The 26,283-nt window shown below is 42.0% G+C and overlaps 1 protein-coding gene across 4 annotated transcripts in view; it reads right to left on the reverse strand.

The window, feature by feature from the left end:
* LOC110466160 (lysine-specific histone demethylase 1B-like) overlaps window positions 1-25,983 on the reverse strand; it is a 38,741-nt gene extending 12,758 nt beyond the window's left edge. Inside the window, exons 1-14 of one of the 4 annotated variants that reach the window (XM_021522511.1) lie at window positions 25,855-25,983; window positions 24,309-24,405; window positions 23,820-23,960; window positions 21,905-21,994; window positions 21,235-21,454; window positions 20,955-20,996; window positions 20,249-20,408; window positions 18,260-18,405; window positions 14,369-14,548; window positions 13,669-13,746; window positions 13,053-13,187; window positions 7,868-8,039; window positions 5,664-5,722; window positions 94-294 (exon numbers count right to left, since the gene is read on the reverse strand). In XM_021522511.1, coding sequence (XP_021378186.1) covers window positions 94-294; window positions 5,664-5,722; window positions 7,868-8,039; window positions 13,053-13,187; window positions 13,669-13,746; window positions 14,369-14,548; window positions 18,260-18,405; window positions 20,249-20,408; window positions 20,955-20,996; window positions 21,235-21,454; window positions 21,905-21,994; window positions 23,820-23,960; window positions 24,309-24,331 — 1,647 coding nt within the window. In that variant the 5' untranslated portion in view covers window positions 24,332-24,405; window positions 25,855-25,983. The other 3 variants (XM_021522507.1, XM_021522509.1, XM_021522510.1) reach the window with 3 other exon arrangements.
* Window positions 25,984-26,283: the final 300 nt, after the last annotated feature.

Below are 26,283 nucleotides of genomic sequence, written 5' to 3' on the forward strand. Positions count from 1 at the left end.
AGGAACTATACTTACCACTGTATCATAGACACACAGGTTAGGACCTATACTTACCACTGTATCATAGACACACAGGTTAGGACCTATACTTACCACTGTATCATAGACAATCTCTGTGCCATCAGCCAGTTTGTGTAGGAGAGCGGAGTATCCCTGGGTGAGTAGAAGGTTGGGTCCAGAAAACTGTGGATACTCCTCGTTTTGGTCCCAGCTGAGGGCGGACACATGCTGTAAACTTGATCCACACGCATACTCAAGGTTTCCTATGTGGAAGTTCAGCAAGTTTTCTTCCTCCTGAAAGTAGTTTACACAAACATCCTTCAAGTCTACACCCACCTACTGAAAAAACATCCTTCAAGTCAACACCCACCTACTGAAACAACATCCTTCAAGTCAACACCCACCTACTGAAATAACATCCTTCAAGTCAACACCCCCCTACTGAAACAACACCCTTCAAGCCAACACCCTCCTACTGAATCAACATCCTTCAAGTCAACCCCCACCAACTGAAACAACATCCTTCACTTCAACACACACTTACTGAAACAACATCCTTCAAGTCAACACCCACCTACTGAGAGGACAACAACACCAGGCGACTGTGTCACCTGATATTTCATCTCCCGACATAAATAACTTTTATTTTACTTTCACTGCCATATTTTTTTCCATGTTCCTCAACATATCAATATTTTATCAGGATATATCAATCATGAAATATCCATGGGAAAAAAAATAAACAAGGTGCTTCAAGAACAATTTCATTTAAGAATTTCCTGGACTTTATATGACTTATGTAACATAAGTAATACTGGGTTACTTATAAATTCAACCACATTAAGAAATCCGCATCGGGACACAAAAATTAAAGAGAAATCCCACCCCATTATCCTGACATCTGGCTGATCAGAAATACCACCACATTTGTGCTGAAGGCATGTTAGTGTTCTGTTTAGCAATGTTGTCCAATAACATTATATTTTATGGATCCAACTTACTTGAATGTTACAGCAGGGACACTGTCGTACACACTTAAGACCATATCAGGGTTATTAGAGGTGCGGACACTGTCGTACCCACTCCAGACCATTATATACTCTATCAGGGTTATTAGAGGTGCGGACACTGTAGTACCCACTCCTGACCATTTTATACTCTATCAGGGTCATTAGAGGCGTGGACACTGTAGTACCCACTCCTGACCATTTTATGATCTATCAGGGTTATTAGAGGTGTGGACACTGTAGTACCCACTCCAGACCATTATATAATCTATCTGGGTTATTAGAGGTGCGGACACTGAAGTAACCACTCCAGACCATTATACACTCTATCAGGGTTATTAGAGGTGTGGACACTGTCGTACCCACTCCTGACCATTTTATACTCTATCAGGGTCATTAGAGGTGTGGACACTGTAGTACCCACTCCAGACCATTTTATAATCTATCAGGGCTATTAGAGGTGCTGACACTGTCGTACCCACTCCAGACCACTTTATACTCTATCAGGGTTATTAGAGATGAGGACACTGTAGTACCCACTCCAGACCATTTTATAATCTATCAGGGTTATTAGAGGTGCAGACACTGTCGTACTCACTCCAGACCACTTTATACTCTATCAGGGTCATTAGAGGTGCGGACACTGTCGTACCCACTCCAGACCATTAAATACTCTATCAGGGTTATTAGAGGTGCTGACACTGTAGTACCCACTCCAGACCATTATATACTCTATCAGGGTCATTAGAGGTGCGGACACTGTCGTACCCACTCCAGACCATTAAATACTCTATCAGGGTTATTAGAGGTGCTGACACTGTAGTACCCACTCCAGACCATTATATAATCTATCTGGGTTATTAGAGGTGCGGACACTGAAGTAACCACTCCAGACCATTATACACTCTATCAGGGTTATTAGAGGTGTGGACACTGTAGTACCCCCTCCAGACCATTATATAATCTATCTGGGTTATTAGAGGTGCGGACACTGAAGTAACCACTCCAGACCATTATACACTCTATCAGGGTTATTAGAGGTGTGGACACTGTCGTACCTACTCCTGACCACTTTATACTCTATCAGGGTTATTAGAGGTGTGGACACTGTCGTACCTACTCCTGACCACTTTATACTATATCAGGGTTATTAGAGGTGCGGACACTGTAGTACCCACTCCAGACCATTATATACTCTATCAGGGTCATTAGAGGTGCGGACACTGTAGTACCCACTCCAGACCATTATATACTCTATCAGGGTTATTAGAGCTGTGGACACTGTAGTACTCACTCCAGACCACTTTATACTCTATCAGGGTTATTAGAGGTGTGGACACTCTAGTACCCACTCCAGACCACTTTATACTCTATCAGGGTTATTAGAGATGCGGACACTGTAGTACCCACTCCAGACCATTTTATAATCTATCAGGGTTATTAGAGGTGCAGACACTGTCGTACCCACTCCAGACCACTTTATACTCTATCAGGGTCATTAGAGGTGTGGACACTGTAGTACCCACTCCAGACCAATTTATACTCTATCAGGGTTATTAGAGGTGCGGACACTGTAGTACCCACTCCAGACCATTTTATAATCTATCAGGGTTATTAGAGGTGCCGACACTGTCGTACCCACTCCAGACCACTTTATACTCTATCTGGGTTATTAGAGATGTGGACACTGTAGTACCCACTCCATCCCATTATATACTCTATCAGGGTCATTAGAGGTGCGGACTCTGTAGTACCCACTCCAGACCATTATATACTCTATATGGTTTATTAGAGGTGTGGACACTGTAGTACCCACTCCAGACCATGACTATTTTATACTCTATCAGGGTTATTAGAGGTGTTGACACTGTCGTACCCACTCCAGACCATTTTATAATCTATCAGGGTTATTAGAGGGGCAGACACTGTCGTACCCACTCCAGACCACTTTATACTCTATCTGGGTTATTAGAGATGTGGACACTGTAGTACCCACTCCATCCCATTATATACTCTATCAGGGTCATTAGAGGTGCGGACTCTGTAGTACCCACTCCAGACCATTATATACTCACTCCAGACCATTATATACTCTATCAGGGTTATTAGAGTTGCGGACACTGAAGTACCCACTCCAGACTATTTGATACTCTATCAGGGTTATTAGAGGTGCTGACTCTGTCGTACCCACTCCAGACCATTATATACTCTATCAGGGTTATTAGAGATGCGGACACTGAAGTACCCACTCCAGACTATTTTATACTCTATCAGGGTTATTAGAGGTGCTGACACTGTCGTACCCACTCCAGACCATTATATACTCTATCAGGGTTATTAGAGGTGCGGACACTGTAGTACCCACTCCAGACCATTTTATACTCTATCAGGGTCATTAGAGGTGTGGACACTTTAGTACCCACTCCAGACCACTTTATACTCTATCAGGGTTATTAGAGGTGCGGACACTGTAGTACCCACCCCAGACCATTTTATACTCTATCAGGGTTGTTAGAGGTGCGGACACTGTAGTACCCACTCCAGACCATTTTATCCACTATCAGGGTCATTAGAGGTGTGGACACTTTATTACCCACTCCAGACCACTTTATACTCTATCAGGGTTAATAGAGGTGCGGACACTGTAGTACCCACTCCAGCCCATTTTATACTCTATCAGGGTCATTAGAGGTGTGGACACTTAAGTACCCACTCCAGACCACTTTATACTGGACATTGTAGTACCCACTCCAGACCATTATATACTCTATCAGGGTTATTAGAGATGTGGACACTGTAGTACCCACTCCAGACCATTTTATACTCTATCAGGGTTATTAGAGGTGTGGACACTGTAGTACCCACTCCAGACCATTTTATACTCTATCAGGGTTATTAGAGGTGCGGACACTGTAGTACCCACTCCAGACCATTTTATACTCTATCAGGGTTATTAGAGGTGCGGACACTGTAGTACCCACTCCAGACCATTTTATACTCTATCAGGGTTATTAGAGGTGCGGACACTGTAGTACCCACTCCAGACCATTTTATACTCTATCAGGGTTATTAGAGGTGCGGACACTGTAGTACCCACTCCAGACCATTTTATACTCTATCAGGGTTATTAGAGGTGCGGACACTGTAGTACCCACTCCAGACCATTTTATACTCTATCAGGGTTATTAGAGGTGCGGACACTGAAGTACCTACTCCTGACCATTTTATACTCTATCAGGGTTATTAGAGGTGCGGACACTGTAGTACCCACTCCAGACCATTTTATACTCTATCAGGGTTATTAGAGGTGCGGACACTGTAGTACCCACTCCAGACCATTATATACTCTATCAGGGTTATTAGAGGTGTGGACACTGTAGTACCCACTCCAGACCATTTTATACTCTATCAGGGTTATTAGAGGTGTGGACACTGTAGTACCCACTCCAGACCACTTTATACTCTATCAGGGTTATTAGAGGTGTGGACACTGTAGTACCCACTCCAGACCATTATATACTCTATCAGGGTTATTAGAGGTGTGGACACTGTAGTACCCACTCCAGACCACTTTATACTCTATCAGGGTTATTAGAGGTGCGGACACTGTAGTACCCACTCCAGACCATTTTATACTCTATCAGGGTTATTAGAGGTGCGGACACTGTAGTACCCACTCCAGACCACTTTATACTCTATCAGGGTTATTAGAGGTGCGGACACTGTAGTACCCACTCCAGACCACTTTATACTCTATCAGGGTTATTAGAGGTGCGGACACTGTAGTACCCACTCCAGACCACTTTATACTCTATCAGGGTTATTAGAGGTGCGGACACTGTAGTACCCACTCCAGACCACTTTATACTCTATCAGGGTTATTAGAGGTGCGGACACTGTAGTACCCACTCCAGACCATTTTATACTCTATCAGGGTTATTAGAGGTGCGGACACTGTCGTACCCACTCCAGACCATTTTATACTCCATTAGGGTTATCAGAGGTGCGGACACTGTCGTATCCACTCCGGCCACTTTATACTCTATCAGAGTCATTAGAGGTGCTGACCCTGTAGTACCCACTCCAGACCATTTTATAATCTATCAGGGTTATTAGAGGTGCGAACACTGAAGTACCCACTCCAGACCATTTTATAATCTATCAGGGTTATTAGAGGTGCGGACACTGTAGTACCTACTCCAGCCCACTTTATACTTTATCAGGGTTATTAGAGGTGCTGACACTGTAGATACTCTATCAGGGTTATTAGAGGTGCTGACACTGTAGTAACCACTCCAGACCATTTTATACTCTATCAGGGTTATTAGAGGTGCGGACACTGTAGTACCTACTCCAGACCACTTTATACTTTATCAGGGTTATTAGAGGTGCTGACACTGTAGTACCCACTCCAGACCACTTTATACTCTATCAGAGTCATTAGAGGTGCTGACCCTGTAGTACCCACTCCAGACCATTATATACTCTATCAGGGTTATTAGAGGTGCTGACACTGTAGTACCCACTCCAGACCATTATATGCTCTATCAGGGTTATTAGAGGTGTGGACACTGTCGTACCTACTCCAGACCACTTTATACTTTATCTGGGTTATTAGAGTTATGTTAGTTCGTTAGTAGAAATGTTCTGCTTTACCTCTGTGAAAGTTAGCTGGGATTCCTCTTTAAACTGCTGGTGCATTTCCTTCACTTTGTCTGTAAAAACATGTAGGATAGGATTAACTTGGAGAAACATTTCCAGTCAATCAAACTTCTCATAACCTACTGTTGTGCATGGTAAATCATGTTCCACAAGCACTTTTCCTCGGACAGCTGCCAGTGGTACTTCTAGTAAATACGATGTACGTTTATTTTTTGGGGAATTTTCCGCCTTGTACAGAAAACTGATTTTTTTATTTCAAAGTATCATTTAAAGTGTAAGACATCCTTATCTATGGAGGATTATTTCACTTTAGAATGTGTAATTTATCTGAATCAAAGAGAAAGTGGCAAAATTTTGGCCCCAAAAAAATCCCCATTCTCGTTATACCTGACTTTACGTAGATCACCCACAATACCTGACTTTATGTAGATTACCCATAATACCTGACTTTAGGTAGATTACCCATAATACCTGACTTTACGCAGATTACCTATAAAATCTGACTTAAGGTAGATTACCAAAATACCTGACTTCACATAGTTTACCCATACTACCTGACTTGAGGTAGATTACCCATAATACCTGACTTTACGTAGATTACCTATAATATCTGACTTTACATAGATTACCCATAATATCTGACTTTATGTAGATAACCCATAATACCTGACTTAAAGTAGATTACTCATAATACCTGACTTTATGTAGATTACCCATAATACCTGACTTTAGGTAGATAAACCAAAATACCTGACTTTAGGTAGATTACCCATAATACCTGACTTTAGGTAGATTACCCATAAAACTTGACTTTACGTAGATTACCCATAATATTTTACTTTACATAGATTACCCATAATACCTGACTTTACATAGATTACCCATAAAACCTGACTTTACGTAGATTACCCATATTACTTGACTTTAGGTAGATTACCCATAATACTCGACTTTACGTAGATTACCCATAATACCTGACTTTACATAGATTACCCATAATACCTGATTTTACATAGATTATCCATAATACAAAAACTTTATGTAGATTATCCATAATACCCGACTTTACATAGATTACCCATAATACCCGACTTTACATAGATTACCCATAATACTTAACTTTACATAGATTATCCATAATACCTAACTTTATGTAGATTACCCATAATACCTAACTTTACATAGATTACCCATAATACCTAACTTTACATAGATTACCCATAATACTTAACTTTACATAGATTATCCATAATACCTAACTTTATGTAGATTACCCATAATACCTAACTTTACATAGATTACCCATAATACCTAACTTTACATAGATTACCCATAATACTTAACTTTACATAGATTATCCATAACACCTAACTTTACATTGATTATCCATAATACCTAACTTTATGTAGACTATCCATAATACCCGACTTTACATAGATTACCCATAATACCCGACTTCACGTAGATTACCCATAATACCCGACTTTACATAGATTACCCATAAAACCTGACTTTACGCAGATTACCCATAATACTTGACTTTAGGTAGATTACCCATAATACTCGACTTTACGTAGATTACCCATAATACCTGACTTTACACTGATTACCCATAATACCTGATTTTACATAGATTATCCATAATACCTAACTTTATGTAGATTATCCATAATACCCGACTTTACATAGATTACCCATAATACCCGACTTTACATAGATTACCCATAATACTTAACTTTACATAGATTACCCATAATACTTAACTTTACATAGATTATCCATAATACCTAACTTTACATAGATTACCCATAATACCTAACTTTACATAGATTACCCATAATACTTAACTTTACATAGATTACCCATAATACTTAACTTTACATAGATTATCCATAATACCTAACTTTACATAGATTACCCATAATACCTAACTTTACATAGATTACCCATAATACTTAACTTTACATAGATTATCCATAACACCTAACTTAACATAGATTATCCATAATACCTAACTTTATGTAGACTATCCATAATACCCGACTTTACATAGATTACCCATAATACCCGACTTTACGTAGATTACCCATAATACCCGACTTTACATAGACTATCGATAAAACCTGACTTTACATAGATTACCCATAATACCCGACTTTACGTAGATTACCCATAATACCCGACTTTACGTAGATTACCTAACAGATTGACATCTTGATCAGCTTCCTTGTTTCTCCGCCATTCTGCAATGATGTCCAGCAGAGCATTGAAGTGAAAGTCCATTCGTCGGTCAATCTCATTAGGGATTGTCTGTCCGGTCTCACTGATGATGTCACAACCCTCCCCGATCTCCTTCATACCTAAGCCAGCCTGCAAATATCAGGTATTACATAATTATGGTACCAATCAAAAACAAGGCTAAGCATTGCATGCAATCTATATCAATCACCTGGAAAATTAAGCAACCGGACAAAGTCTTCTCACTAAAGTAGTATTACATTTGGACTTGGTCTCACTTCTCCTCTGCTTCGTAGCTGATCATATCCTTTGTATGTAAATATAGTGATGTGTTTGAAATCTCAATTGTTTCCATTGATCTGAGAGGGATGGGAGCATATACCTGGGAGGGATGGGAACAGATACCTGGGAGGAACGGTAACAGATGCCTGGGAGGGACAGGAACATATACCTGGGGGGAACGGGAACAGATACCTGGGAGGGACGGGAACATATACCTGGGAGGGACGGGAACAGATACCTGGGAGGGACGGGAACAGATACCTGGGAGGGACGGGAACAGATACCTGGGAGGGACGGGAACAGATACCTGGGAGGGACGGGAACAGATACCTGGGAGGGACGGGAACAGATACCTGGGAGGGACGGGAACAGATACCTGGGAGGGACGGGAACAGATACCTGGGAGGGACGGGAACAGATACCTGGGAGGGACGGGAACAGATACCTGGGAGGGACGGGAACAGATACCTGGGAGGGACGGGAACAGATACCTGGGAGGGACGGGAACAGATACCTGGGAGGGACGGGAACAGATACCTGGGAGGGACGGGAACAGATACCTGGGAGGGACGGGAACAGATACCTGGGAGGGACGGGAACAGATACCTGGGAGGGACGGGAACAGATACCTGGGAGGGACGGGAACAGATACCTGGGAGGGACGGGAACAGATACCTGGGAGGGACGGGAACAGATACCTGGGAGGGACGGGAACAGATACCTGGGAGGGACGGGAACAGATACCTGGGAGGGACGGGAACAGATACCTGGGAGGGACGGGAACAGATACCTGGGAGGGACGGGAACAGATACCTGGGAGGGACGGGAACAGATACCTGGGAGGGACGGGAACAGATACCTGGGAGGGACGGGAACAGATACCTGGGAGGGACGGGAACAGATACCTGGGAGGGACGGGAACAGATACCTGGGAGGGACGGGAACAGATACCTGGGAGGGACGGGAACAGATACCTGGGAGGGACGGGAACAGATACCTGGGAGGGACGGGAACAGATACCTGGGAGGGACGGGAACAGATACCTGGGAGGGACGGGAACAGATACCTGGGAGGGACGGGAACAGATACCTGGGAGGGACGGGAACAGATACCTGGGAGGGACGGGAACAGATACCTGGGAGGGACGGGAACAGATACCTGGGAGGGACGGGAACAGATACCTGGGAGGGACGGGAACAGATACCTGGGAGGGACGGGAACAGATACCTGGGAGGGACGGGAACAGATACCTGGGAGGGACGGGAACAGATACCTGGGAGGGACGGGAACAGATACCTGGGAGGGACGGGAACAGATACCTGGGAGGGACGGGAACAGATACCTGGGAGGGACGGGAACAGATACCTGGGAGGGACGGGAACAGATACCTGGGAGGGACGGGAACAGATACCTGGGAGGGACGGGAACAGATACCTGGGAGGGACGGGAACAGATACCTGGGAGGGACGGGAACAGATACCTGGGAGGGACGGGAACAGATACCTGGGAGGGACGGGAACAGATACCTGGGAGGGACGGGAACAGATACCTGGGAGGGACGGGAACAGATACCTGGGAGGGACGGGAACAGATACCTGGGAGGGACGGGAACAGATACCTGGGAGGGACGGGAACAGATACCTGGGAGGGACGGGAACAGATACCTGGGAGGGACGGGAACAGATACCTGGGAGGGACGGGAACAGATACCTGGGAGGGACGGGAACAGATACCTGGGAGGGACGGGAACAGATACCTGGGAGGGACGGGAACAGATACCTGGGAGGGACGGGAACAGATACCTGGGAGGGACGGGAACAGATACCTGGGAGGGACGGGAACAGATACCTGGGAGGGACGGGAACAGATACCTGGGAGGGACGGGAACAGATACCTGGGAGGGACGGGAACAGATACCTGGGAGGGACGGGAACAGATACCTGGGAGGGACGGGAACAGATACCTGGGAGGGACGGGAACAGATACCTGGGAGGGACGGGAACAGATACCTGGGAGGGACGGGAACAGATACCTGGGAGGGACGGGAACAGATACCTGGGAGGGACGGGAACAGATACCTGGGAGGGACGGGAACAGATACCTGGGAGGGACGGGAACAGATACCTGGGAGGGACGGGAACAGATACCTGGGAGGGACGGGAACAGATACCTGGGAGGGACGGGAACAGATACCTGGGAGGGACAGGAACATATACCTGGGAGGGACAGGAACATATACCTGGGAGGGACGGGAACAGATACCTGGGAGGGACGGGAACAGATACCTGGGAGGGACGGGAACAGATACCTGGGAGGGACGGGAACAGATACCTGGGAGGGACGGGAACAGATACCTGGGAGGGACGGGAACAGATACCTGGGAGGGACGGGAACAGATACCTGGGAGGGACGGGAACAGATACCTGGGAGGGACGGGAACAGATACCTGGGAGGGACGGGAACAGATACCTGGGAGGGACGGGAACAGATACCTGGGAGGGACGGGAACAGATACCTGGGAGGGACGGGAACAGATACCTGGGAGGGACGGGAACAGATACCTGGGAGGGACGGGAACAGATACCTGGGAGGGACGGGAACAGATACCTGGGAGGGACGGGAACAGATACCTGGGAGGGACGGGAACAGATACCTGGGAGGGACGGGAACAGATACCTGGGAGGGACGGGAACAGATACCTGGGAGGGACGGGAACAGATACCTGGGAGGGACGGGAACAGATACCTGGGAGGGACGGGAACAGATACCTGGGAGGGACGGGAACAGATACCTGGGAGGGACGGGAACAGATACCTGGGAGGGACGGGAACAGATACCTGGGAGGGACGGGAACAGATACCTGGGAGGGACGGGAACAGATACCTGGGAGGGACGGGAACATATACCTGGGAGGGACGGGAACAGATACCTGGGAGGGACAGGAACAGATACCTGGGAGGGACAGGAACATATACCTGGGAGGGACAGGAACATATACCTGGGAGGGACAGGAACAGATACCTGGGAGGGACGGGAACAGATACCTGGGAGAGACAGGAACAGATACCTGGGAGGGACAGGAACATATACCTGGGAGGGACAGGAACATATACCTGGGAGGGACGGGAACAGATACCTGGGAGGGACGGGAACAGATACCTGGGAGGGACGGGAACAGATACCTGGGAGGGACGGGAACAGATACCTGGGAGGGACAGGAACAGATACCTGGGAGGGACAGGAACATATACCTGGGAGGGACAGGAACATATACCTGGGAGGGACGGGAACAGATACCTGGGAGGGACGGGAACAGATACCTGGGAGGGACGGGAACATATACCTGGGAGGGACAGGAACAGATACCTGGGAGGGACGGGAACAGATAACTGGGAGGGACGGGAACATATACCTGGGAGGGACAGGAACATATACCTGGGAGGGACGGGAACAGATACCTGGGAGGGACGGGAACAGATACCTGGGAGGGACGGGAACATATACCTGGGAGGGACAGGAACATATACCTGGGAGGGATGGGAACATATACCTGGGAGGGACGGGAACAGATACCTGGGAGGGACGGGAACATATACCTGGGGGGGACAGGAACATATACCTGGGAGGGACGGGAACATATACCTGGGAGGGACGGGAACAGATACCTGGGAGGGACGGGAAAATAAACCTGGGAGGAACAGGAACAGATACCTGGGAGGGATAGGAACAGGTTCCTTGGAGGGACAGGAACATATACCTGGGAGGGACAGGAACAGATACTTGGGAGGGACGGGAACAGATACTTTGACTAATCCTGGTAGCATGCTTATGCAGAACTATGCACTGATCCCAATATGTTTCCCCCAAATCGTCAATAAGATCCATCAGTTTTGAAATATGTTTATGTACATTGTTTGTGTTTAAAGTAAAACTTTGATATTCCCCAAAAATGGGTCAGTAGAATTGGGTTTCAGATTAGAAGTTAAACAACAATAAATGATGATAATAGGTGTCAAAAGACCGATAACGTACAGTAAGAAAACAAAACGTATGCTTCTTTCGTCAGAAGTTTGTATTTACCCACCATTAAAATATTCACTTTGAGTCCCAAACATGATTAGATAGTGCCTTCATTGCTTGTTACCAAAAGATGGTAGACCTATCTCATAACTCTCATCCTGGTAATTCTAGGGGTTACACTCACTCATTGTTCTCCACCTAGGAATACATCAAGAAAAAAATCAAAGGTCCTGTACGCACCACCTTGTGTAGAGTAAAGTACACTTAGTCTAGTTTGATTCACATCAAAAGATAGGTGTCACTCCTGTATTATCTTTGTAGCAGGAGAAGAGAAATGCAACAGCCAGACCAGGGTCTGAACCTGGAACCCTCAGACTCTAGATGTTTCCTCCACCTATTAAGCTACTTGGTTGCTGACTATTGACCCAGTCCAGTTCCACTACATCCTCAAAGGAGTTATCAACTTAAAGCGATTGGTCAGTGTTTTATTTTTACCTGAAACCTATATAATAACTAGCCTCATGCCCATGACATAATGCAGGGGTGCAGAGAACAAAGGTGATTGGAATTTCGAGGATGCATAACCCTTTACCGACCTCATAACCCTTGACCTATCTCACTACCTTTGACCTACATCATAACCCTTTATCGACCTCATAACCATTAACCCTACTCATAACCTTTGACCTACATCATAACCCTTGACCTACCTCATAACCTTTGACCGACCTCATAACCCTTGACCTATCTCATTACCTTTGACCTACATCATAACCCTTTACCGACCTCATAACCCTTGACCCTACTCATAACCTTTGACCTACCTTATAACCTTTGACCTACCTGATGACACATGACTGTAATAGGATTACACACACAACCTGCCACCACCTGTGCCCCTCGGCCCACACAGCTTCCTAATGTGTGGTCGTCACATACACGGCCCCCTAGGCGGTCACGGGCCTCCAATACAGTAACCTGGCAACATAATCAAAAATTAAAGAGTTTGAGGTATCAGGGACCATTGTTACAAATACAGTCAAACCATTTCATAATGAAAGGACTTCCGAAATAATCATGTACAGATTTGTTATAGTTTGATGAGACGGTGGCAGGGAACACAGTTATGTTTGGGTAATCAGTGTAATGGGAGTAAATACTGAGGTCAAACAAAGAAATACTTAAGTCCTAGATGATGAAGTAATTACAAATAGTTTGAAAATACTGCTTCGTATTACTGCAGGGAAACAGTACAAGGCTGATGATAGTGCACAAACACAGTTACAAACAGGTGTTAATGAAGTTAGCAAAACCTGATAATACACAGGACTCAAACATATAGATTTATAAACAAATAGAAGTGTCTCAATAATGATTGTGTGACGCTTTATCCAGAGGTCACAAGGTCATACAACACACTTTACAGGGTCATGATCAGTCAAACTACCGGTACACTTACCTGGACTCCATAGTTCCTGAGTTGACGAGCAGCAGACAAGCCCGCAGCACCAGCTCCAATAATTATCACAGACGAGTTCTGTAACGTTTTAAAAAGCAAGACAATGTAAAATACAGTAGTCCAGTGTTATACTGTTTAAATACAGGGAGACTTTCGACCAGCCACACTTTCGCCCTATGCTGGTAAAATCTGTAATCACCCAGTGTCAATTTCACCGTTAATGAGTTTTTTCATTAAGTTTATTATGTTGTTCGTTCTAATGATAAATTCACCCGCCATTATGGCAAACTTGAGCTGCTTTCCGAGTATACATTATCACTGAAGTCAGGGTTGTTTTAGAGGTCTGAGGTTGTAAATGTAAATATAAGACAATTTGTCAAAGCTCTTAGTCAATCAAATATACAACCAAAGCATGTTGAAGTCAGTAATATCAGAGAAAGCTAGTGTTTGAGATAACTGAGCTGGGCATACCTTTCTTTCTACATACACAGTTCAATCAATTTAGCAATACTTTATTTGTTACAAAACTGTTCTTTTATTTAAAACTATTCATTATTTTATTGCAATTTCAAGATACTGGAGCAGTTTTGTAATTTTTTTCCAGAGAAAACTTTTGATTAACTATGATAGAGAAAGAGGGTAATCAGGAAATGGGACATAGGGAGGTTATTTTCTCCCTCTGTAATTCATCTGCTCTTACCTTAGGTAGCTTTTGAATACTTGGTAACTGTAATCCCTTTGGAACGGAGACTAGACCAAAGTTAATAAGTCCTTTTCTGGTAAGATACCACAAGATTTTGTCCAAATTTTCTACACAATAGATTCTGTTAACACCGCGACATATCACATAAGGTGCCGCTTTCTCCTTCGTCAACCATTCCTGTTATAAACAGACACAAACACACGTGTAAAGCAGAGACATATAGGGCTGTATCAATTACCTGTTTGTTTTGTTAATTATCTGAAATAAAAAAGAAGCTGAAATGCTTCCATAAACATAAGCATCATGGTAGCCATTTATAAATATGTCACTGACCCAAAGAATTAAGATAACAACACTTGGTTAGGACAACGACAGGATCATTGTACAAAAGCCATCCTATAGATATGTCACTGACCCAAAGAATTAAGATAACAGCACTTGGTTAGGACAACGACAGGATCATTGTACAAAAGCCATCCTATAGATATGTCACTGACCCAAAGAATTAAGATAACAGCACTTGGTTAGGACAACGACAGGATCATTGTACAAAAGCCATCCTATAGATATGTCACTGACCCAAAGAATTAAGATAACAGCACTTGGTTAGGACAACGACAGGATCATTGTACAAAAGCCATCCTATAGATATGTCACTGACCCAAAGAATTAAGATAACAGCACTTGGTTAGGACAACGACAGGATCATTGTACAAAAGCCATCCTATAGATATGTCACTGACCCAAAGAATTAAGATAACAGCACTTGGTTAGGACAACGACAGGATCATTGTACAAAAGCCATCCTATAGATATGTCACTGACCCAAAGAATTAAGATAACAGCACTTGGTTAGGACAACGACAGGATCATTGTACAAAAGCCATCCTATAGATATGTCACTGACCCAAAGAATTAAGATAACAGCACTTGGTTAGGACAACGACAGGATCATTGTACAAAAGCCATCCTATAGATATGTCACTGACCCAAAGAATTAAGATAACAGCACTTGGTTAGGACAACGACAGGATCATTGTACAAAAGCCATCCTATAGATATGTCACTGACCCAAAGAATTAAGATAACAGCACTTGGTTAGGACAACGACAGGATCATTGTACAAAAGCCATCCTATAGATATGTCACTGACCCAAAGAATTAAGATAACAGCACTTGGTTAGGACAACGACAGGATCATTGTACAAAAGCCATCCTATAGATATGTCACTGACCCAAAGAATTAAGATAACAGCACTTGGTTAGGACAACGACAGGATCATTGTACAAAAGCCATCCTATAGATATGTCACTGACCCAAAGAATTAAGATAACAGCACTTGGTTAGGACAACGACAGGATCATTGTACAAAAGCCATCCTATAGATATGTCACTGACCCAAAGAATTAAGATAACAGCACTTGGTTAGGACAACGACAGGATCATTGTACAAAAGCCATCCTATAGATATGTCACTGACCCAAAGAATTAAGATAACAGCACTTGGTTAGGACAACGACAGGATCATTGTACAAAAGCCATCCTATAGATATGTCACTGACCCAAAGAATTAAGATAACAGCACTTGGTTAGGACAACGACAGGATCATTGTACAAAAGCCATCCTATAGATATGTCACTGACCCAAAGAATTAAGATAACAGCACTTGGTTAGGACAACGACAGGATCATTGTACAAAAGCCATCCTATAGATATGTCACTGACCCAAAGAATTAAGATAACAGCACTTGGTTAGGACAACGACAGGATCATTGTACAAAAGCCATCCTATAGATATGTCACTGACCCAAAGAATTAAGATAACAGCACTTGGTTAGGACAACGACAGGATCATTGTACAAAAGCCATCCTATAGATATGTCACTGACCCAAAGAATTAAGATAACAGCACTTGGTTAGGACAACGACAGGATCATTGTACAAAAGCCATCCTATAGATATGTCACTGACCCAAAGAATTAAGATAACAGCACTTGGTTAGGACAACGACAGGATCATTGTACAAAAGCCATCCTATAGATATGTCACTGACCCAAAGAATTAAGATAACAGCACTTGGTTAGGACACCGACAGGATCATTGTACAAAAGCCATCCTACAGATATGTCACTGACCCAAAGAATTAAGATAACAGCACTTGGTTAGGACAACGACAGGATCATTGTACAAAAGCCATCCTATAGATATGTCACTGACCCAAAGAATTAAGATAACAGCACTTGGTTAGGACAACGACAGGATCATTGTACAAAAGCCATCCTATAGATATGTCACTGACCCAAAGAATTAAGATAACAGCACTTGGTTAGGACAACGACAGGATCATTGTACAAAAGCCATCCTATAGATATGTCACTGACCCAAAGAATTAAGATAACAGCACTTGGTTAGGACAACGACAGGATCATTGTAAAAAAGCCATCCTATAGATATGTCACTGACCCAAAGAATTAAAATAACAGCACTTGGTTAGGACAACGACTGGATCATTGTACAAATTTGGCTCAAAACTGATCTGATGAAATGGAGAATTACCCTGTAGTCAAATATAATCAGTGTACATAATTGTGGATAAGACACCAAGAAGATGAGAGTTTCAATGTTATGTCCCAGTAAGGTAGTCTCCAGGGGTTGGTCTGGAAGAAAACTACACAAAATTGAATCCCTTTTTCCCAAAGACACTCTAGAACAAGTTTGGTCAAAATCCCTTCATTGGTACAAAAGGAGAAGGATTTGGAATTGTTCCTCTATTTCCCCTATTGGGCCTCACATGCACCATTCTGCCAAAAAGGGGGGCCACAGCCTCAGTTTATACAAATTGCGACTTATTACCTTAGCATACTTCAGACCATATTTGGTTTGAATCTCTTCATTTGTACAGAAGGAGAAACATTTTCCTCTATTTCCCCTTTNTTTTTCCCCTTTTTGGCCCCCCCCCCCCCCCCCCCCCCCCCCGGGGGGGGGGGGGCCACACCATCCGTTTATTCAAACTGGATTTTTTAAAGATTAAATCCAGGTTTCATCTTATTCCTCTAGGTGAATCACATCCTCCTTTAAACAACCTTTCATTACCTGATCCAAATAAATGAAATCTTATCATTTTTTCAAAGTAATTGATATTTCCAGAATAATTTTGATGGAGAAAGGATGGATGAAATAAAACTTCAGCGGTTTGGCTGACCAGGTGATCTAAGGCTCATAGAGATGGTGTCTTCCCATGTCGTTAGGTAACAAGGTATCAAGGTGTCCTAGGTAACAAGGTATCCTAGGTAACAAGGTGTCAAGGTGTCCTAGGTAACAAGGTGTCCTAGGTAACAAGGTATCAAGGTATCCTAGGTAACAAGGTGTCCTAGGTAACAAGGTGTCAAGGTATCCTAGGTAACAAGGTGTCAAGGTGTCCTAGGTAACAAGGTATCAAGGTATCCTAGGTAACAAGGTGTCCTAGGTAACAAGGTATCAAGGTATCCTAGATAACAAGGTGTCCTAGGTAACAAGGTGTCAAGGTGTCCTAGGTAACAAGGTGTCCTAGGTAACAAGGTGTCAAGGTGTCCTAGGTAACAAGGTGTCCTAGGTAACAAGGTGTCAAGGTGTCCTAGGTAACAAGGTGTCCTAGGTAACAAGGTGTCAAGGTGTCCTAGGTAACAAGGTGTCCTAGGTAACAAGGTGTCAAGGTGTCCTAGGTAACAAGGTGTCCTAGGTAACAAGGTGTCAAGGTGTCCTAGGTAACAAGGTATCCTAGGTAACAAGGTATCAAGGTGTCCTAGGTAACAAGGTATCCTAGGTAACAAGGTATCAAGGTGTCCTAGTCTGAATGGTACAAAGAATTTGTTTAATAACAAAATGTAAAGTATATATAGCTGCTTACTTTAATATTTAAATTCCATAGTGTAACACAGATGTTTCTAATGGCTAGGAAGATGGTTGGAGTCTGAGAGAAATCCACGAACTCGTCAAGCTCAGCTTCCTCTAGCGTATCAGCAGGCACTCTGCAAGCCATCTCTGTTGTACTGTCTGCATCAGTGAACGGATTCAGGTAGGGTAACATCACTGTCAAATATACAAAACTTCAGGTAGGGTAACATAACTATCAAATATACAAAACTTCAGGTAGGGTTACATCACTGTCAAATATACAAAACTTTAGGTAGGGTAACATCACTGTCAAATATACAAAACTTCAGGTAGGGTAACATAACTATCAAATATACAAAACTTCAGGTAGGGTTACATCACTGTCAAATATACAAAACTTTAGGTAGGGTAACATCACTGTCAAATATACAAAAATTCAGGTAGGGTAACATCACTGTCAAATATACAAAACTTCAGGTAGGGTAACATCACTGTCAAATATACAAAACCTCAGTTAGGGGAACATCACTGTCAAATATACAAAACTTCAGGTAGGGTAACATAACTATCAAATATACAACACTTCAGGTAGGGTTACATCACTGTCAAATATACAAATCTTTAGGTAGGGTAACATCACTGTCAAATATACAAAACTGCAGGTAGGGTAACATCACTGTCAAATATACACAACTTCAGGTAGGGTAACATCACTATCAAATATACACAATATCAGTTGGGTAACATCACTGTCAAATATACAAAACTTCAGGTAGGGTAACATCACTGTCAAATATACAAAACTTCAGGTCGGGTTACATCAATGTCAAATATACAAAACTTCTAGAAGGTAAAATCACTGTCAAATATACAAAACATCAGGTAGGGTAACATCACTGTCAAATATACAAAACTTCAGGTAGGGTAACATCACTGTCAAATAAACAAAACTTCAGGTAGGGTAACATCACTGTCAAATATACAAAACTTCAGGTAGGGTAACATCACTGTCAAATATACAAAACTTCAGGTAGGGTAACATCACTGTCAAATATACACATCTTCAGTTAGGGTAACATCACTGTCAAATATACAAAACATCAGTTGGGTAACATCACTATCAAATGTACAAACTTCAGGTAGGGTAACATCACTGTCAAATATACACAACATCAGGTTGGGTTACATCACTGTCAAATATACAAAATTTCTAGAAGGTAAAATCACTGTCAAATATACAAAACATCAGGTAGGGTAACATCACTGTCAAATATATAAAACATCAGGTAGGGTAACATCACTGTCAAATATACAAAACTTCAGGTAGGGTACATCACTGTTAAATATACAAAACTTCAGGTAGGGTAACATCACTGTCAAATATACAGAACATCAGGTAGGGTAACCTCCCTGTCAAATATACAAAACATCAGGTAGAGTAACATCACTGTCAAAAATACAAAACTTCAGGTAGGGAAACATCACTGTCAAATAACCAAAACTTCAGGTAGGGGAACATTACTGTCAAATATACACAACATCAGGTTGGGTTACATCACTGTCAAATAAACAAGACTTCAGGTAGGGTAACATTACTGTCAAATATACAAAACATCAGTTGGGTAACATCACTATCAAATGTACAAACTTCAGGTAGGGTAAAATTACTGTCAAATATGCAAAACATCAGGTAGGGTAACGTCACTGTCAAATATATAGAACGTGATGAAGGGTAACATCACTGTCAAATATACAAAACTTCAGGTAGGGTAACATTACTGTCAAATATACAAAACTTTAGGTAGAGTAACATACAAAACTTTCTTAAACATATATTACATGTATTTTTTCCCCATTAAGTTTTTTATGAAAAGGACCTTTCAAAACAAAATGTCCTTTGATTTACAAGTGACTGGTAACATTACATTAAGTATATGAAGCTGCAAATTAACCAAATATTTTACACTGGTTTTGTGTAAATGATGGAAGATATTGGTGTTACCAGGTGGTTTAGTTTCCTGGAAGACTTCCGTGTCCAAGGGACTCATGCCGACACCGTTGGGTATGTAGGAGGTAAGGAAAGGCCACGCCGGGGAGCTCTTCATGTAGGACAGACAACGCAACAGGCTCACCCAGGGCGAGTCTCGTGTCAGGTCCACGCGCTGAAACATCAACATCAGGAGATTAATAATAACTCACAGAAAATAGTCCTTTGATTTAAACACATTACCCTCGTCTAATGTACCTGTATTCATGCTCACTATAATACTGTTGTGTATAATTGCGAAATTTTTAATGGATATTTGGTTTATGGTTATACCGGAACTGTTGACTGCTCCGCATTAGATATAGATATATTTTGTTTTGTATCTTTAGAGAATTTGATGGCACAACATGGTAACACACATCCTTAACACTGTGGTAACACACATCCTTAACACTGTGGTAACATACATCCTTAACACTGTGGTAACATACATCATTAACACTGTGGTAACATACATCCTTAACACTGTGGTAACACACATCATTAACACTGTGGTAACATACATCCTTAACAATGTGGTAACACACATCCTTAACACTGTGGTAACATACATCCTTAACACTGTATGTGGTAACACACATCCTTAACACTGTGGTAACACACATCTTTAACACTGTGGTAACACACATCCTTAACAGTGCTGACTAGGATGTACTCTCACCTGGTCCTCAGGATAACTACAGGCATCTTCCTGATTCATCTTCTACAAAATAACCATAGGAAAATAACTAAATAAAGTTTTATCAATTTCAATATGTACATCAAAGTTTAACTGTTTTATATACAAAAAATCTTATCTATTAAAAAACCAGAAAAATTATGACTATACTGCACCATCGCCATTGAAACTCAAACATATTTTATATTCTATTCAAAAATATTTTTTATTCTGTTTGACATTATTGTCACACTTTTAAAATAATTCTACAAGTCAGATCTACCTTTACACCAGAGACTGTCATTCCACACACAAAATTACGAAGAAAATCTGGTAGCAATGTGGCGTCTCTGGAGAGTTGTCTCCACTTGGCACAGAGGGAGCACTGTACCCAGTAGGGTAAGATCTGGTCACACATGAAGATGTGGATGTTGGAATCTCCGCGGCCATATGTACACCACACCCGCTTCCATGTAGCATACGTCTCGTACCCACTCTTGTGACTGTTCACAAAGAAATACACAACATTTTAAACCATAAGACAACAACTTACAAGAGGTCCATTTCAGTCATCATGGGAAAATATACTCAATTATAGTAGTATGACATAAATTTCCCAATTTTTAGCTCTACCTCTCAATACCAAAGAGGACAAAAACCTTTCATTTCTTTATAGTACCAAAGATGTATCATTAAATTTGATTGAAATACAAGGAACAGCCAGAGAGGATGAAGTGTTTACAGATATAACATTCTTTTTTTTATCTTTTCAATGTATTTCAACAAAAAAAACAAAAACAAAAAATATTCAGTTATTACAGAAAGCATCAGTCAGTCAGTCAGTCAGAATTGAGGGTTTTTCAAAAAGCTGCAGACAAATACACACAAATTCAATCTCGATGACCAATAGCTGTACTAGGAATTGATAGAATTCTTCAAGGCAAAATACAAACCTTCTGTAGTAATGTTCAAAGCACTCGTTACAGAAGTGTTCACCTGCAGATACATGATACCATCTGGAGGTGTAGCCATTACCAGCACACCTATCAAACATAAAACACACATGATACCATCTGGACGTGTAGCCATTACCAGCACACCTATCAAACATAAAACACACATGATACCATCTGGACGTGTAGCCATTACCAGCACACCTATCAAACATAAAACACACATGATACCATCTGGACGTGTAGCCATTACCAGCACACCTATCAAACATAAAACACACATGATACCATCTGGACGTGTAGCCATTACCAGCACACCTATCAAACATAAAACACACATGATACCATCTGGACGTGTAGCCATTACCAGCACACCTATCAAACATAAAACACACATGATACCATCTGGACGTGTAGCCATTACCAGCACACCTATCAAACATAAAACACACATGATACCATCTGGACGTGTAGCCATTACCAGCACACCTATCAAACATAAAACACACATGATACCATCTAGACGTGTAGACATTACCAGCACACCTATCAAACATAAAACACACATAACCATCTGGTTCTTTCTCAGCTTTTCAGTACTTTTTCTGTACACCATATGTATACACACAATTACCTAAAAAACAATCAATTTCTTTTTTACAAAGCTATCTTTGCCTTTTCAATCAGGAAATATCAAGAAATTTAGAAGATTTAATTATCCCTATCAATTAAAATCAGAAGGCCCCATGTGAGTGAAACTTGATACTGTTCAGTACTACTCAATATCTGAGACAGGAACTTTAAGAAATATATATTGACCACTCTGTGGTACATCCACTCTAACCCTACCAAGATCAGATCACACTGCATCAACTACCAATGTCATGGCCCCCGCGTAACATCATTATTATGTAGTCACAATTACAACCTAGGATACCACTGACCCTCCCTTGAAGAAAGCTGATTTATTCATTAAGTATTTTGTCCCACTGAATCTGTAGTTTTTTGTATATTCTGTAGAATCATTTATTTCTGTGGGGTTAAAATTTCAATGGTTTTCATATACTAGCCTGTTTCAAGGACATTACATTTCGCTGATTTCTGATTTTCCCCTATATTTATATTCGTGTTGATATAATTTCGTGGATTTTTGTTATCAAAGAAATAAACGTAAATCAATGTCAAACGAAAATTTATGATTTAATTTAGTTGCTTGGTTTAGGCAGTATTATTACTAGGTTGGAATCCCGGTCAAGTCCTGCTGAAGTGTTTACTTCATCTCTATTATTTTTTGATGAAAGGGTCACAAAGTATGGTTTTCTTTTCAGAAATCACTCATCAAACTAGTCTTTTTGTCTCATTCACAACGTGGCACACACTGATTCTTCCATTTTGTTATGATATATTCCAGTGGTGCAGAGAGCACCAGTATTCCAGTGGTGCAGAGAGCACCAGTATTCCAGTGGTGCAGAGAGCACCAGTATTCCAGTGGTGCAGAGAGCACCAGTATTCCAGTGGTGCAGAGAGCACCAGTATTCCAGTGGTGCAGAGAGCACCAGTATTCCAGTGGTGCAGAGAGCACCAGTATTCCAGTGGTGCAGAGAGCACCAGTATTCCAGTGGTGCAGAGAGCACCAGTATTCCAGTGGTGCAGAGAGCACCAGTATTCCAGTGGTGCAGAGAGCACCAGTATTCCAGTGGTGCAGAGAGCACCAGTATTCCAGTGGTGCAGAGAGCACCAGTATTCCAGTGGTGCAGAGAGCACCAGTATTCCAGTGGTGCAGAGAGCACCAGTATTCCAGTGGTGCAGAGAGCACCAGTGAAGTAAATTCCGTTCCAAACATTGACAGGGTTATTTTGCAGTGTTTATACAAATACACATAAAAATTAATTGCCTGCTGCATTAATTTCCTTACTTCTCTGAGGCCCCAGCAAAACAGATCGGGGCTTTACTCGGACATCCAGCACGCTCACATTTGCGGATTTGTTTTCGGAAACCTCCAACTTCTTCCTCTTCCTCTCCATTTGATTTCCTTTTATGGGCACGAGATGAGGCCCTGTAAACCACATCAAAATGACACTCAAAACATGATCCTGGTTTTATACAATCATACTATCAAAAGTCTTAAGTCTAATAGGCTTAAAATAAAACCTAAATGTATTGAAAGTTTTACACTTCCTCCACAGCCCTGGCTTTAATCCTGCACAAAGAACTGGCATTTTGTAATAATTGCATCTAGATATATATATATGAACATTTTTGACATTTTCTTCTTCATTTTCTGTTAGTTCAGTTCAGATTATATATCAATGATTCAATACAAACATTGTATATCAAGGAGATCATTAACCACATACATTTGGCAGTTACACTTACACAATTGGGTGTTAATTGAGTTACGTACCTTGCAGAAGTTGTCTGATCCATTTCTACTATAAATCAATCATGATACTTGGTGCCGAAATCTAGGTTACAACAGTTCCAGTCCTCTCACGTAGGATCTGTCAAAGAAACATAAGTTTGTGTCACTTTCTCCAACAGGTCTATTTAAAAGCTATTTCTATATTCTGATAGTGTCATTCTGTGTTTTAATATACCCCCCTCTGTTGATGTACTCAGAGACAAATCTCCCGGGAGGGTTATCATGCACTTTCAATTGTGAATGCCCCTGCCCTTCATTATCTCTGCTGTCTCCAAAAACCCTGCTCTAAATGTTGATATACCGTCTTTTCATTCATACACCTGTGTAGCGGAACAGGACTGGCCATATGGGTCGATCGTCGGCGACCAGATTAGCTCAATTGGTAGAGCACCCATCTAGAGTTCCGAAGGTCCCAGGTTTGAAGCCCGGTCTAGCCGCGCATTTTCCTCTCCTGTTATATTTGTATATTTGGCCCAACGAAATATACCCACAGAAGGTGGTATAGGGTCTCATGTGTCTTCGGGGTCGAAGACTTTTGTTATTTATAAGGAGACAGGTTCGCGGAACTGGACTTTCCGGGTCGATCATTGGAGACCAGATAGCTCAATCGGTAGAGCACCAGTCTTGAGTTCGGAAGGTCCCAGGTTTGAACCCCGATCTGGCCGTGCATTTTTATTCTCCTGTTACACAGGTGAAATATTTTATATTTTATTTACTGAAAAGGTATGATCAGTTCTGCCCTAGTCTTATGCAGGTAATGGTAATTGATATAAGTTGTCGGTTGTCAAACCCTTTAACAGGGTTGTGTTATCATGTTAAACTATGAACCGACTTATAAATAAATTTTACTTGACTTCAGATTGATAAATTTACAAAATGGTTGTCACATTCTTTTCAGAATTGTAGTGTCGTTGGTCTGTTTACATTACGTCATCTGGGCTTCCACCGGAAGAAAGATGCCAAGGACCCTGTGCTGCTTGAATGAATATTCCTTGTCCCCAACTCTCTTCCTTCCAGGATTCCAGACCGTACAGACGGCTTATTACATGCTCTGCATATTGTAGACATTGTAACCCATTATTCCTACAGTGTGCTCTACTTATAGTAGTGACAGTTTCTCGGTGACCTCGCATATTATTGGGTACCGTGCCAGATACATAATTACTAGTATTATGAGCTATATTACCTGACCTGACCTGTCCAGCGGCATTATGATATAGTCAACAACGTGACGGCTTGCAAGACCAAGACAGAAGGTAATTATGGTGCCCAAATTATTTCAGTATCTTTGTGTCACATCGGTTTATGTTCAAGTCGCATAATCTGCATCTGTCTAAATAGAAGGGTAATTAAGACTATTTCTTATTTTCGCATATTTACATAAGTTACCAGATGCAGGTGCCTGTGGGCATAGCTGTCGGCAGGTGCCTGTGGGCATAGCTATCTCTTCACCGACACTGTCTGCACTTCAAATTTGCAAGAAATGCAAAATATTTACATGCGCTTTCAAATGCATAATCACATATACCTGTCTGAGATAAGTCTTGTACTCAACACGTTTTATGACATGCATAACAATTTACAACTATTCTCTTTTTAGCTGGTAAACAACTTCATTCGTAGTAAGACGGCCTCTCTTTCGCGGTAAAATATTGTCAACTTCCGGAAAAGGGGAATAACTCTCATCGTCAATGAAATTCATAAAAGCGACAAAAGCGTCATAAGGCAACAATACGCGAAATGAAACGATATATTCTTCCTATAAGTAAATTAGCTGCATTTATTTGCTTATGTTACTTATATTAAGTTTGCGATGTGAAAGATAAAGCAGATTGAGGTAATAGTCTTGTAGAAATTACCAAATTTAAGGGATCTGAACGGATTTTTAATGTACGTTATGATAGCCTACCCAAATATGTTTAACACGATTGAATTTTTTTTTATTAGAAATCCCAGG

Source organism: Mizuhopecten yessoensis, unplaced genomic scaffold (genome assembly GCF_002113885.1).
Source record: "Mizuhopecten yessoensis strain PY_sf001 unplaced genomic scaffold, ASM211388v2 scaffold11121, whole genome shotgun sequence".
Classification (NCBI taxonomy): domain Eukaryota; kingdom Metazoa; phylum Mollusca; class Bivalvia; order Pectinida; family Pectinidae; genus Mizuhopecten; species Mizuhopecten yessoensis.